Source organism: Hirundo rustica, chromosome 21, assembly GCF_015227805.2.
Source record: "Hirundo rustica isolate bHirRus1 chromosome 21, bHirRus1.pri.v3, whole genome shotgun sequence".
Classification (NCBI taxonomy): Eukaryota; Metazoa; Chordata; class Aves; order Passeriformes; family Hirundinidae; genus Hirundo; species Hirundo rustica.
In genome coordinates this window covers 871,658-886,750 of record NC_053470.1, presented here as the reverse complement: position 1 = coordinate 886,750, position 15,093 = coordinate 871,658, and the positions used below count along the sequence as shown (strand labels likewise).

The 15,093-nt window shown below is 57.6% G+C and overlaps 1 protein-coding gene across 1 annotated transcript; it reads right to left on the bottom strand.

Moving 5' to 3' along the window:
- Nucleotides 1-4,197: 4,197 nt before the first annotated feature.
- On the bottom strand, nt 4,198-7,195 carry LOC120762069 (brain-specific homeobox/POU domain protein 3). Its single transcript, XM_040084083.2, has 2 exons — nt 6,986-7,195; nt 4,198-6,456 (listed from the first exon to the last, which is right to left on the bottom strand). Exons 1-2 carry the CDS (start codon nt 7,103-7,105, stop codon nt 5,551-5,553), a joined length of 1,026 nt encoding a protein of 341 aa, XP_039940017.1. The 5' UTR covers nt 7,106-7,195; the 3' UTR covers nt 4,198-5,550.
- Nucleotides 7,196-15,093: the final 7,898 nt, after the last annotated feature.

Genomic DNA, 15,093 nt, shown 5'->3' with positions numbered 1-15,093 from the left:
GATCCCTCTGGGATGAGGCAGTGCCTGCTGCTGTCGCTGGGATTGCTGCTGGTGGTGCGGATTCCCCACACCTCTGAGAGCTCTCTGTGAGCACTCTGAGCTCCGTGGGTGGACAGATGGGGCTCACTGATGGTCCCCAGACAGGCTGGATATTCCTCCCCTTGTTCCCCAGTGGGGAATCAGCCCCTTGGGCAGGGATTTAGCAGGACACAGGGGCTGAGGTGGCACCATTCTCTGTCACCCTGCTGCTCAGGGAGCACAGATGGGGCCTGTGCCTGTGAAATAAACAGGGGTCAAGGGGATCTGGAGCAGCTTTACAGCCTAAAGAATGCACCATCCTAAAAGATCCTAAAAGATCCTAAAAGGTAAAAGAGGGGCAGGGCTTCTCCAGGGATTTCTTCAAACGCATCTACATTTGCCTGCAGTCACCAGACTCCACCTCGGCAGGGCGTGGATAACTTTAAACACATCCCTGCACACTCTGGTGGTGATGGCACAGCCACGCTGGCCTGGACCTGGTCTCTGTCACAGCTGAGCACAAGGAGTTTAGATGCCCAAATTTTTGGAGCGTCTCAGCTTTTAGAGCAGGAAGAAGCAACACAAAAGAGCGTGACATGGAGGGAAAGAGCTTGGAACAAGGACTGGATTGCAAGAGAGGTCCTGGCTACAGCACCAGTGGCCAGGAGAGCTCCAGGAGCTGGTGTCTGCCAGCTCCAGCAGCCCAGAACTGGTGGGCAGCTTTCCTTGGGAAGCCTTTGCAGCACCAGGAGTGGGATTCAGCTGTCACATCCCCATTTATTGGTGTCTCCACCTGAGCTGGTCATTCAGACCCGTTACAGGCTTCAAGGCGATGGAGGTGCTCTAAGCCCTGAGCCAGGGGTTGAGATCAGAGGTTGAGATCAGAGCTGAACTGCAACAGAGGCTCCTTGGTCCCTCTCCAGGGCCCCTCAGCGGAGCCCAGAGGCCTCCATTCATCTGTGCATCCCTGCTCTAAAGGCCCCCAAAGCATCTCCATCCAATCCCCGGGGAACTGCTGGTGTTGATGTTTTTGAGTCCTCAGGGTGCCCCTGGGGAGGGGATAAGACCTGGCCCAGCCCCTCAATCCCACCAGCCTGGAGGTAGAAGAGGAATCAAGTCCTCCAAGGTGGCTGAAGCTGAGCTCCTCCTGAAGGAGCTCTGGGCCAGTTCAGGGCTGGATTAGCAGGTGCCTGCAAAGGTGGAGCTGCTGCTGAAGCAAAAGAGCAGAAAAATATCAAACCTTGCTCATCCATCAACACTCATATGAAAAGCCAGGGTGAGAGTGGAGTGTCCATTCCAGTCAATATTCCCTCCCTCTAATGCTGTTTTGGGTCCAGTGTCAGGCTCAGGGCTGTCCTCTGTGCCCCAGGAGCAGGGAGTGCCCGTGACACCCCAGTGTGTGTCTGTTTTCCTTCCCTCACCCTGGGCTTCTCCCACCTCACCCTGTGCCAGGTGGTCTGCTGGATTTGGAGGGATTTGGGTCCTTTTGGGTAGGCAGCCGGGGCCCTGGTGTGGGAGAGACCCTCAGGAGAGCAGGAGCACAGAGCCTGAGGCACTGGACCGTGGCTGGGACCTGCTCCCAGTGCGCCCTGGCTGCCAGAGCGGCACCAGGACGGAGCAGCAGCTTCTCCCTGACCTGCGCCCAGGGGTGGGGGGGAAGCACAAGGGGCCCTTCCTCAACTCCTTCCAGGCTTTCCCTGAGGATCCTGGAGGCTCTCGCCGGCCTGGGTGTAGTGGGAACTGCTGGAGCAGGAAGAGGAGTAGGGGCAGGAGCTGGAGCAAGAGGAGCAGAAGAAAGAGCAGGAGCAGAAGTAGGAGCAAGGGCAACAGTAGGAGGAGGAAGAGGAGCCAAGGCAGAGACAGGAACAGAAACAGGAATAGGAGCTGGAGCAGGGACAGGAGCTGGAGCAGGAGCAGGAACGGGTAGGATTAATAACAGGAAAAAGAAAAGGAGGAGGAGCAGAAACACGAGTAGGAGCAGGAGCAGCAGAAGCGGTGACCGCAGCAGGGACAGCATCGGGAGCAGCGGCAGCTGCAGGATCAATGCTCGGCCCGGCTCCTGCCCGGCGCCCCGGGTGCGATGAGTTCTCCAGGCCTCAGCGCCGCTCCCAGCCTCTCTCCCCGCCCCTCCCGGCCTCCAGCCCCGCTGCTCCTCGCCCGGAGCTGCCCCACCGGATCCCCCCTTACCTGGCGGCCGCGGGGGCTGGGTGGGGGGGGGGTCCCCGGGCGGCCCCGCTCCGGCTCCCCAGCGCAGCGCTTTGCATTTGTGCTTGGGAAATACCCAGCCGGCGTTTTATGAGCGCGGCTGATAAATATTGCATCGCCCGCCAACTCGGCGGAGCGGGGGCACCGCGGCACCGGCCCCGGCACCGGGCACGGGCCGAGGAGGGGCTCGGGGGGGGCCGGGGGAGCCACGGGAGCGGCTCCGGCTGCCGGGGGGAGCCGCGGAAAGGGGGGGCCGGGGCCCCGCTAATGCTGCGCGGAGCCGGTCCGGGGCCCCCCCGGGCAGCACTCAGCATCCCGCCTCATTAAAGTTTCATCGGCAGCGCTCGGCCAAGGTCTATTTATGAAAATGCGCTTTTCGCCGCGCGGAGAAAACAGGGACGGAGCGCCAACAACAAAGGGATGGGCTTTGGGAAGCGCAGGGGAATAAAGAGAGATGCGCGGGACGGGGCGCGGGAGTCCCACGGTGCGGGCAGGGCAGGCAGGGCTCTGCCGGCCACCGCCGAGCTGGCCCCGCTCGCCCAGGTGGAGCAGCTCCTCCGGCAGCTATTTCGGGCACCGCACAAATTCCTCTTTTTTTTCTTTCTTTTTTTTTTTCTTTCTTTTTTTCGTTTGTTTGTTTTTTCTTCCTTCTTTGTGGAGTTTTAAGGTTTTATTTGTTTGTAGGTTTTTTGTTTTGTTTTATGTTTTTTTTTTTGTTTGCTTGTTTGGTTTTGGTTTTATTTTATCTTACTCCATTTCATTCGTTTTCTTTCGTTCATTTTGCTTCCTTTCGTTTTATTTTATTTTACTTTGTTTCGTTTTCACGTTATGGTCTTTTATTTCACTTTATTTCATTTCATTTCATTCTGCTTCATTTTTTCTTGTTTTACTTTGATTTTCCCCTGTAAAACCGCAGGGTCCCGGCTTGTCGGGCTTCAACACCACGACGTGCGTTCGATTATATCTTTTTTTCCCGAATAAGTCATAAAACAAAACAATTAAAAAAAAATAAAAAAAACCACAAACAAACACAAACAAAAACCCAAACAAACAAAAAACCCACAAAAAAAAATAAAACAAAAGCATCCCAAACAAAACCAATAAGACTCTTGTTTATAGCCCTTTTCTCCGCGTGTCCCCGGCACGGAGCGGAGCCCCCAGGACAGAGGGGTCCCCCCCGGCTTTGCCCCCCGTCCCCACCGCCGGGCGATTTTGGGGCTGCATTCGGTGCCATCGGCTGCGGGCAGCGGAGCTGGGAGAGGGGCAGTGACCCTGCCGCAGCCCGGGGGTGACCGGGACACCTGGGGGTGTCCCCAGAGCGGGGTGCGGGTTTAGGGGGGCAGCTCGGCCCCGCCGCCGGTCGCGGGAGCTGCCGGGTGCTGCGGGCAGCGCTGCGGGAGAGACCCCCGAGCTGCGGGAGAGATTCCCCGGGCTGCAGGAGAGACCCCTGAGCTGCGGGAGAGATTCTCCGGGCTGCAGGAGAGTCCCCCGAGCTGCAGGAGAGACCACTCAACTGCAGGAGCGACCCCTGAGCTGCGGGAGAAATCCCCGAGGTGCATTAGAGACCCCCGAGCTGCAGGAGCGACCCCTGAGCTGCGGGAGAGACCCCCGAGGTGCGGGAGAGACCCCCGAGGTGCGGGAGAGACCCCCGAGGTGCGGGAGATTCCCCGGGCAGCGCTGTAACGACCCCCGGGCTGCGGGAGAGACCCCCCAACTGCAGGAGCGACCCCTGAGCTGCGGGAGAGACCCCCAGGCAGCGCTGTAACGACCCCCGAGCTGCGGGAGCGACCCTCGGGCTGCGGGAGAGACCCCCCCGCACACCCGCACGGCACCGGGCGAGGAAGGGCCAAGACCCCCGCGATGGCCGGGGGGGATCCAGGACCCCCAGTCCCCGCAGGGGCACGGGCGGCTCTGCCTCTCCGCGCTGTTCGTGTCCGTCCCCACGCAGCGGGAGCGAGCCCCCATCCCCGCGGAAATCCCGGCCGTGGGGCGGAGAAGGCGCTCGGGGAGTCCGGGAAAGGATCCCCGAGGCAGGGGAGCCCCGGGGCCGCAGTAACTGCAGGAGGCAGGAGGGTGAGGTAAAACGTGCATGATTTATTTGAAATGCTGCAGCGTACACGGACACCAAAATTTCATTCAGCACACACACAGCGGAACGAAATCTCCTTTAATTTAAAAAAAAAAAAAAAAAAAAAACAATAATAAAATAAAATAAAAAAGAAAGAAAGAAAAGGAGGCGAATTTCTCTATTAAATAGGCAAAGGAAAGGGGGGGGGCGGAAATAAGAGTTTTCTTGCCTTCGAAAGTGCAGAGTTCCCTATGCGCAGAGGCCGGGCCGGGGTCCGTCCCCATCGCCCCGGGCCGCTCCCGCCGCTCCACTGAGCCCCAAGGACGTGATTGTCGAAGCGTAGGATTTTATACAGTGGAAAAAATCATACGGAAATCAAACGGTTTGAGTGAAACCAACGCAAAATAAATCTCCAAATTCCCCGAAAAAACCGCAACTCCAGGGATCGGCCAATTTATTTTTTTTTTTTTCCCCTTTCTTTTTAAATATTTTCTCCTTTTTTTATTCTTTTTTGTAGATTTTTTTTTTCAATTTAGCCAATGAGGTAGAAACAGAAATGGTATTGCAAAAAGGCGATGGGTTTGCGGGGGGCAGGGGAGAGAACAAAACCATGCAGGTGCGTGTGTGTGCGGGGACCCTGGCGGCGGGGAGCACCCCGGGTTTACAGCTGGCTTCCAGCTCTTTTCCTTTCTCATTTCTTTTCCTTTTTTTCTCTTTTTTTTTTTTTTAAAGAAGAGGAGCGGACACAGAGAAGCAAGCGGCGCCACGGCCCCCAAGCCGGGAGGGGCCGTGACAAAGACCCACGGGGCTCTCGCTGCTGCTGTCCCGACTCCGGGCACCCCCAAACTTCCCCCTTGGTCTTTTCGTTTTGTCTTTTTCTTTTTCTCCGTCTTTTTTTTTTATTATTATTATTTTTTTTTTTCCTCCAGTTTTATCTACAAAAGCAGTCCGTACCAGTCAGAACAGCGGGGCCACTTTGCCCAGGGGTGAGGAGCAGGCACCAAACTGTTCACTCACTTCACTTTGGGTGCGTTTCTCTTTCTTTTAAGATTTTTTTTCTTTTTTTTTCTTTTTTTTTTTTTTTTTGGTTTGGGTTTGTTTTGTTTGTTTGTTTTCCAATCTTTTTTAAACCGCCCCCCCCCCTCCCACCCCCAAAACAAAAGCCGACAACTCCGAGCCCTGTCTGGGCAGGGCTGGGGGGTGGTCGGGGGGGCAGCAAACCGCCCGCACCCCGCACCGCTGCCTCCCCAGCCCCTTCCTCAGTAGGTGGCAGAAAACTTCATCCTTTTCTGCTTCTGTCTCTGATTGCAAAACCAGACCCGCACCACGTTCTTCTTCAAGTCTAACTTCTCGGCGATGGCGGCGATTTTCTCGGAGGAGGGCCGGGGCTGGACGGCGAAATAGGCCTCGAGCGAGCGCTTCTCGGGGGCGGCGATGGACGTGCGCTTGCGCTTCTTGTCCCCCCCCGTGTAGATCTCGGGTTTGGTCATTTTCTCCCTCTGCGCCCTCTCCGCCTCCTCCAGCCACGCTTCCAGGATGGGCTTGAGGGCCACCATGTTGTTATGGGACAAGGTGAGCGACTCGAACCTGCAGATGGTGCTTTGGCTAAGGCAGCCCACCCCCGGGATCTTCAGGTTGGCCAGCGCGGAGCCCACGTCCGCCTGGGTGACCCCCAGCTTGATCCTCCGCTGCTTGAAGCGCTCGGCGAAGGACTCGAGCTCCCGCGGGTCCGTCTCCGTCTCGGGGCCGGAGATGACGGCGTGGGAAGCGAGGCCGTGGGGGTGGGACACGTTCATAGGCTGGGAGTGGTGGGCCATGTGGTTGATGGCCGACATGTGGGAGTGCGGGTGCGAAGGCGTGGAGCCCACCTCGGGGCCCGGCACCCCTCCGAGCGGGAGGGCGGAGTTGAGGTGGTCCAGCAGCTCCCCGTCCAGGCCCTGCGAGGGCTGGTGGTGGTGATGGTGCGGGTGGTGCGTGGTCAGCACGGACGGGTGGTGCAGGTGGACGGAGGACGAGGTAGGAGTGCAGGACACGCTGCTCATGGTGTGGTAGGTGGCGTCCGGCTTGAAGGGGTGGGTTTTCTGCGACACGATATCCACGGCGGCCAGAGCCTCGGCCCCCCGCAGCAGCGTCTCGTCAAAGCCCGCAAAGATGTTCCCCTGGATCTGCGCGGAGAGGCGGGAGGGAGAAAAGTGGGAGCGAAAACAAACCGAGGGAGCGGGAGAGGGCGAAAGGGAAGCGGCGTCGCGAAGATCCCGCTCTGCCCCACCGGCGCTGCCGGGGACAGGTAACGCGAGCCGAGCGCTACCCGAGCCCCTCAAATAAAAGCACCGGGCTGCCGGACCCCGAGCGCTCTCCCTCCAAGTCCGGCACCCGCTCTACCCTCCGGGGCGACCTCCCCAAAGAAGGGGCAGCGGCAGAGAGGCCGGAGCCGCCGGGGGTCCCGCAGCCCCGCGCTGCTCCGGCGCTCGCACGCAGCGGGACGGGACGGCTGAAGCGCCCCGAGCGGGACCGACCCCCGCTCCCCCCCACCGGGAACAGCCCCCCGCCCGCCGGACCCGGCGCCCCGGAGGAGGCAGGAAGGGAAGGACGGACCCCTCCAAGGCCAAACGAAACCCAAAGCCAAAGGGAAGCCAGAGTAAGTTGGCGAGGGTCGCGGGCACGGAACCTGCCGAAAGCCGTGCCGGGGCTTACCTGGGGGGCGGGCAGACAGGCTCTGCGGATGGCTTCGGAGCTGGTGTGCAGGTGCGGGTACTTGGGTTCGTGCAGGATGGGGTGCATGCTGAACGCCTGCTTGCTGTTCATGGACATCATGGTGGGAGCGGAGCGGGGCCGGCCGGGGCAGGGCAGGGCAGGGGCAGGGCAGGGTAGGGTAGGGCAGGGCGCTCCGGGCACCCGGCTCGGGGGCGCGGTATTGTCTGGCTCCGCCGCCCGGCATCAATGGCATTATAGCCCGGCCCCCCCGCCCCCCGCCCACCGGGAGGGGCCGGGGCGGTCCCTCCCACCGCCCGCCCCCGGGCAGTGAGCTCACCCCCCTCAAACCGGGGCTCGGCCCCCCGCCGCCCGCGGTACCCCCTCTCCAAACCGGCCTCCCTCCGCTTCGGTTGTAACCCGCCCCCCAAAACCGGAGCTCCCCACCTGTGGGTGAACCACCCCCGCCCCAAACCGGGGCCCTCCCCGGCTCTGCTCATCCCGCAGCTGCGCCCCTCTCCCTGTCACCCCTCGTCGCGGCGGGTCCGGGGGGCGTCGCCTCCCGTCCAGCCCCGGCCGCCCCCTGCCCGCCCTGTCCGCGCCTCCCGGGGGGATTTGGGGAGCAGAGCAGCCCGGAACCCGGGGCTGAAGAGGAGCCGTCCCCCTTCTCCCTTTGAAGGGAAGAACTTGGGTCAAAAATCATAAAAACGACGAAATCAAGAAAAGTTTCACCAACTTTTTTTCTTTTTTCTTTTTTTTTTCTCCTGCTTCAATGACTGTCCCAGGCTCGTTCCCCATCCACGGAAACATTCTCCCGTGCGGGGTTCCACGGGCTCCACATCAGCCTCTCCATCCTCCCCTCTCCAGCTCACCGCTGCCTCTGCACTCACCCATCCATGTGAATTTCCCCACAGCCCGTGGCGTTTCCGTCCCTCTCTCCCTGCCGGCCACCAAGGCCAGTTCCGGCCACCACTAAAGCGGAATTTGCTCGAGGCGCTGGATCAGGGGTGTGGGGGAAGTTGCAGCCCCCAGATGCTCTCAGAAGGTGCATGAGGAGCCTGACAGCCTCAGCAGCCCGGAGCAGGGGGATGCCAAGGAGGAGCCCCAGTGCCTGGGGGGATGGAGAACAGGGTCCTATGCTCAGAGCAAACTTCTCAAGGGAACCAGGTGTGCTTCTCCAGCCCCAAAATCCAGTCTCAATGGCTTTGGTACATGGTGCAGCTGTTCCAGAGTCAGGGATAGGATCTGTTTCCTGCTCCCTTTCCCACTTTTCTCTACAGAGTCTGAGCGCAGCATCCTCTGAGTCCCTTCTCCTGGGGAATCTCGCCAGGTGTCTTGGGACAGACATGGTCAGCGAGTGTCACAGGGAAAGGAAAATCCTGGTCTGGTCCCATGACCTCATCCCCATCTTACCTGAGAGGCTGAACCGTCCCCCAGAAGATCATAGAACGGATTGGGCTGGAAGGCACCTTAAAGATCATCCATAGGCGGGGACACGAGGGAACCACCAGAGATGTTTCCTTGGTGCTGGACCTGCCCAGGGAAAGGTCAGATCCAGTGACAGGAGACTGAAAGGCACATTCACCATGTCTGGTGATGCCCAGACTTGGGCACAGCCACCGAATCCACCACGGAAGTCCCCAAAACCAGCCCTGTGCAGCCCTTGGCCCATGCAGAGGGCTGGGGGAGAGTCCCCAGGGCTGAATCCTGACTCCAGAGAAATCCTCCTGGGGAAAAAAACTGCACCTGCACCAAGGTGCTGCCAGGAAGGCCCTGTCCCCTGTGTCCTGAGGCACTGCCCGCTCTCCCAGAATGCTGGAACATCCCACGTGTGCCAGGGACCACCAGGCCCTGCCAGGATGCTCCGACTCTCCGGAGGCAAGCGCAGGCAGGAGCTCAGAAGCCTCTTCCCTTCTCCCTGCTGCCAGCACAGCTCTGAGTCACGGTCTCCACTCTGCTCCTGGAGAGCTGCAGGATCAGGTGATGGCCAGAGGAGAGCAGATGCTGGAAAGCTCCACTGAGACTCTGGCAGAATTCCTTAGAAGGGGAATTGTCCCCTTCAGGTGCTCTGCAGTGGGATTTTTCCCCTTCCGCCTGGGTTTGTTGATTCTCCCATGACTTTGGGGGCTTTTGTCGCAGGGTATTCCACAATTCCTTTTGCTGGGCTTCCCTTGGTGGCCCCTCTACCCCACTTTTCCTCATTTTCTGCATTTCAGCACCTCAGAGAAGGCTGGACAGAGCAGTTTAGCTCCTGGCCCTGGATGTCACTCTCCCCAAGGAAGCAAACCTGTGCCAAGCTGCATTTTGCTGCTGTTCATGGAGGAAAATTGGATCAGATGTAAACGGCATCCCCTCCTTCCCATTCCTCTGTGTGCCAGCAGAGTTTTCCAAACCACAGAGCCTTTGCTCTTTTCCTGCCACACCCCTGAGCATCCTGCCCTGGACTTCATCCTGACAACTTTCTGAGCAGGGGACACTCAGGGAGGATCCCCAAACGCAGCTCTGGGCACCCTGGCGCTGACTCTAAAACACAGGGACACCACCACAGGGACAAGAAGAACCTTTCCCAGCCCCGTTCCATGCATGAACTCCTGCCACCTCCTACACTGTGGATCTGTGGGCTGGTTCCGGAGGGGAGGAGAGCAATGCCCTCCGTATCAAATCTCTGGATTGAGCCAGGGGTTACCCAGCTCCTCCCGGACAGGGAAAACCAAGGAGAGCGCTCCTGTCTTCCAGCCAGGATGGGCAAAGCTGTGGAAGCGCCAAACAAGGAGAGGTTTCTATAGCAGTGATAATCACAGACATCTCGAACACTTGCACAGTTGGTTGCTTCAGCCCTGGGCAACTCTGAGTGTTGGCACTTCCAAGGAGCAGGATGAACTTCCAGGGGACTGCCAGTGCTCCACTCGGGCTTTCTGGAGGAAGATGGAACAGCTCTGCAATGCTCCTTTGCAGCCTTTTGGTGTCTGTTACAGCTTTCTTCCCGAACTGGAATAGTCCAGACCCACCTCTCCCACCCACCCGCACCAGCAACTGCCGTGAAGCAGGAAATGCTTCACTGCGATCAGTCAGAAAGAGGAAAGTCAGGATCCTTCCTGTTAAAATAAAACCAAATAAAGGCACTGAACAAAGACCCTCATGATCTGAGTCTTTGGAAAACAAGCTCCTTCCAGGGTGATTCCAGCTTCCAGGCTAAGAGCTGGCACCCCAGCCTGGTAAGTGGCTTCGGGGATACTTTCTGAAACAAATCCCTGCGCAGGAACGAAGAGCCAGGAATCTCCTCACGCTGTGTGCTGCGGTTCTGCGCCATGGAATGGCAAATGGTCCAACAGGGCAAGAATATCGTGGGAATCATGACCCCTACATCCAGTGCCCAGGGGCTCTGGCTTCTCATTCCAACCGGAAGAACAATCCTGGATACGCTCTCCAGCAAGGTCTGAGCTTGAGAATCTCCATCTCCACGTTGCTTTTTGAGGATGACCCATAATTTCTCTGTCTGGCTCGCTGCCTATAACCACTAAAACCCTGCACGCTCCGCCTGATGCCGGTGTTTTCCATCAGAGAGGGCTGGCTGCAGACTTTGCAGAGGCCCGGCCTGCCTGCCATGTGCTCCGGTGCCTCAGGCAGTTGCCTGCAGACTCCAGCTGTTTTTATTACCTAAGTGGGTTTGATTGCTCCTTCATTTGTGCCTGAATGAGAGCCCTTGGCACCCTCATGGGCTTTAATGGGGCCTGTGTGTTCTCGCTCCCAATTAAACCCACAGGCAGCGATTAACAGCTTCCAGCAACTCCAGCGTGGAGCGGAGGGGATGAGGCTTTCCGGGGCTCCGGGAGAGGATCCTGCAAAAGGGACGCGACTTTGTGCACCCCGGGCAGACAGCTGGGCTGGCTGGAGATGGCTCTGTCCCCAGGTGACCGCTGCCACTTTCTTCTCATCAGGGGAGGTTCGGCTCAGCCGTCCCAGCCCCACACAGACACATTTTCCAGCAGTGGGGGCCAATGCTGGTGGGTGTCACCCCAAAGTGGGGGGTAGAGACGTTAAGGACAGCTCCCCACCTGCCCTGGCAGTCGGGGCTGCTCCTGGAAAATGTCATGTGGGGTTATGCAGGGATCAGGACATCAGGGCATGGACAGCCTTGCCTCACTTGGCCCTCCCCTCCCTTTTCCTTGTGCTCCTGCCCAGGGCCTGAGCAGGTGGAAGAAGCCAAAAATGGCGAATTTCTGGTGCACTTGGAATTTTCAGCCCCCAGTTCTGACTCCGGGAGCCATCCCTGGCAGCCGCTCTGCCAGGATCATCCTGGGATCGTCCCGAGGCCGTGGCTCCGATGAGCACGTCACATCCCACACGACCCACAGCCATCTGTGGGAACCCCGGGGAGGAGCCATCCGTCAGAATTAAGATGTTGGGGGATTAAATGCTTCGATCTCATCGGAATTGCCGCTTTCTGATGAAAATTGGTTCTGTCAGGAAATGTGTAAGTGGCGCTACCTGCCAGAGGTCCGTGCGGTGGGACCGGGGACGGTCGAAGTCGGCTGATGGAGTGCAGGAATGGAATGGAAAATCCAGGCCCAGGAGCTTTTTAACTCAATTAAAGTCTGGCTTGCTCCTGAGACAGGCCCGTGGCATTGGGAAGAACATTCCTGCCACACTGGATTAAACTTGGTGTGGGGTCAGGAACAGGACCTCAACAGGCTGACGTGACACCTCAGGTAGCAGATGGTGGTGTTATGGAAGACTCAACAGAGGCCAAATTCTGTGTTGGAATTAGGAACAGACATCAAAGAACCATGGAGTCATTGAGGTGGGGAAAATCCTTGAGTCCAACCGCTCAGATCTGTGAGTCCAACCGCTCAGATCCTTGAGTCCAACCACTCAGATCCATGGTTCCAACCACTCAGATCCGTGAGTCCAACCACTCAGATCCTTGAGTCCAACCACTCAGATCCATGGGTCCAACCGCTCAGATCCGTGAGTCCAACCACTCAGATCCGTGAGTCCAACCGCTCAGATCCGTGAATCCAACCGCTCAGATCCTTGAGTCCAACCACTCAGATCCTTGAGTCCAACCGCTCAGATCCATGGTTCCAACCACTCAGATCCTTGAGTCCAACCACTCAGATCCTTGAATCCAACCACTCAGATCCGTGAGTCCAACCGCTCAGATCCGTGAGTCCAACCGCTCAGATCCTTGAATCCAACCGCTCAGATCCATGGTTCCAACCGTTCAGATCCGTGAGTCCAGCCACTCAGATCCTTGAGTCCAACCGCTCAGATCCATGGGTCCAACCGCTCAGATCCATGGGTCCAACCGCTCAGATCCGTGGGTCCAACCGCTCAGATCCGTGAGTCCAACCACTCAGATCTGTGGGTCCAACCACTCAGATCTGTGGGTCCAACCGCTCAGATCCATGGTTCCAACCGCTCAGATCCGTGGGTCCAGCCACTCAGATCCGTGGGTCCAACCACTCAGATCCTTGAGTCCAACCGCTCAGATCCGTGAGTCCAACCACTCAGATCCATGAGTCCAACCACTCAGATCCGTGGGTCCAACCGCTCAGATCCGTGGGTCCAGCCACTCCCCAGCAAGGCCACCGCTGACCCACGTCCCCAGCTGCCACATCCACAAGGCTTGGCTTGAAAAATCACGCTTCCAAAACGCGTGTTTCTGGAGAAAAATGCAGGAATTGTTCTTGACGAGGATGAGATCCCTTCCCAGCCAGCAGAGCACAGTGTTTAATGCAAGTCTCGCACTTGAGGTGTAAGAGAAAGACAATCTGTGCTGGCCAACGGATCCAGCTTGTAAAAATCCTTATTAAAACCCCGCTGAGCCTAATCGGGAAAGATGGCTTTTAATTAAAAAGTGCAACCATTCAGCCAACTTTTATAGGAGATTGCTGCGACCCCAGGAGATGCCAACCAGCAATAGACTCAACTCCTTCCGGAGGGAGGGATCCTTCCCATCCTTTGTTAGCTGGAGCATCTCTGCCGCTTTTAAATGGGCAACTTCACAGGTTTCCTGAGTGTGGTTTCTTCCATTAGGAAATGGGAATCTTCTAACAGCTCACCCAGGCAGCAAAATTCCTGCACTCCATCTCCTGCATTAGGAACCTGGAGTCTGCGTAGCTCCGCTCCACGGAGCGGGAGAGAGAGAGGGAGAAAAGAAAATCCAGATGGGGCAAAGTGTAGCTCGACTTTTTAATGCTAAATTATTTACAGTAAGTAAAATCGTGTGTGTCAATTGTGAAAAGAGTCCAATTTGTTTGATTTACATTGCAGGGGGGTGCCCTGGGGTAGGGGGTGTTTAACTATCTCCTCTAATGTAATTGCCTATGGCAGCCCGGTAAATATTTGATGGGCTGCCTGAGCGAGGGAAGGAGCTGGGGCTGATGCTCCTGCAGCCCTCGCAGGGTATCAAATGCAGCCGCAGCCAGGCACTACGTGAGTCCTTCCCATTGTGTATCTGGGCTGGCTTTAGCCCACTTTCAGGGTGGGAACGAGCACTTTCTGCTGGAAAGCAGGTTTGTCCCCCACACCGTGGGTTTGTTTTATATAAGATACGCAGATTTCTCTGTCAGTTCCTTGAAGGGAGAGTTTTCCTCAGCTTTTTAGCAGGAAAAGCAGGTTTTGCTCTCGTCAAGGATGCTCCCATGGCTTGGAGATGCTGGACCCTGGCCCCAGCTCGCAGGGATTGTCCCTCAGTCACAGGAGGGTCGGACCTTGACTGAGGATGGGGAGGGCGATGTGGATGGACAGGACTGGGAAGGACACCAAGGGGCTCCAGCAGCAGAGGGGTCTGCAAAAAATTCATAGCCCCAGCTCATGCAGGCTCTCACATTTTTCCCATTTTTAGTGTTTCAAGCAGCACCACGGGATGTTCAGGTTGGACATCAGGAGGAATTTCTTCATGGAGAGGGTGGTCAGGCCTTGGCAGGGGCTGCACAGGGCAGTGGTGGAGTTCCTATCCCTGGAGATGTCCAAGGAATGTCCGGACGCGGCACTCAGAGCTTTGGGCTGGGGACAAGGCGGTGACTGGTCACAGGCTGGACTCAATGGTTGTGGAGGCCTTTTCCAACCTCAGTGATCCTGGAATTCCGTGCCAAGATGGGCAGTGCCCCGGAAACGGCGCCTGCGGCCTGGGGACAAGGTTCTGCTGCTCAGACAAAGCTGGGACAGAGCCCCTGCTCCTCTCTGGACAACTCTGCCAGTCCATAGGAATTCCTGGAGGGTAGGAAATGTCACATCACCCGCCTGGGACGGTAAATATTTAAAAAGGGGAACACCCCCTGCCTTTCTCCCTGCCCTCCTCATCCGTATTCAGCTCCTGCAGCTCTTCCAGCCCTGCGGGAAGCACGGAGCCCCCTGGGAACAGGGAATTCACTGAGGGGCTGTGTCTGCAGGTCCTTTGCCCTCTGAAGGGGTTTGGAGGTCCGGATTTGGGGATGGGGAGTCAGCGACCTATGAGGTCCCTTCCAAACCAGATCATCCATGGATTCTATGGTTCGGAAGGGATACATGGAGGCCTCCAGCCCAGCTCCCTGTTTGGAGCAGGGCCAGTCAGAGCAGGATTGTGCAGTGGAGTTTGAACCTCTCCAAGGATGGAGACACCAAATTCTCGCTTGGCTCCCAGACAGTGAGCAGGGAGAGACCATCCAAGATCTTCATCTACAAAGGCAACCAAAATTTGGGTGGGGATGCTACATCCACCTGGTTCGGCATGGAAACCCCTCAGGGCTGTGGATGGAAGGATCTGGGCTCAGGTGGCACCAGCAGCCGGGCAGGGAGGGACAAGTGGGACCCACACCAAGCTCCACAGAGGTCTCCATGAACCCACTGGGGTTTCTCCGAGGGTTTCTTTGATGATACCTGTGGCTGGGAGGCAGGAGCAGTCAGGATGGAATGAAGGAGGGATGGAGGTCTGGAGCAGGATGCTGGGGGTGGAGGTGCTGGGGTTCTGGGATGCAGAGGGAGATTTTACATGGAAATCCGAGAGGATGCTCCTGGTGCCCTGCGGGTCCCAGCCTGCTCCTGCCAGGACACTTTCCGTGGTTGTCCATGCCTTGCTTGCTCCAGCTCTTACAGAAACCATCTCTATTAATATCCCAATTCTTCTT

What these genes read in the sequence shown, in the direction of transcription:
- LOC120762069 (XM_040084083.2), bottom strand. Translation starts at nt 7,105, where the DNA reads ATGATGTCCATGAACAGCAAGCAGGCGTTCAGCATGCACCCCATCCTG. An exon ending in CCTGTCTGCCCGCCCCCCAG is followed by an intron (nt 6,457 to 6,985) that starts GTAAGCCCCGGC and finishes CTCTCCGCGCAG; the next exon opens with ATCCAGGGGAACATCTTTGC.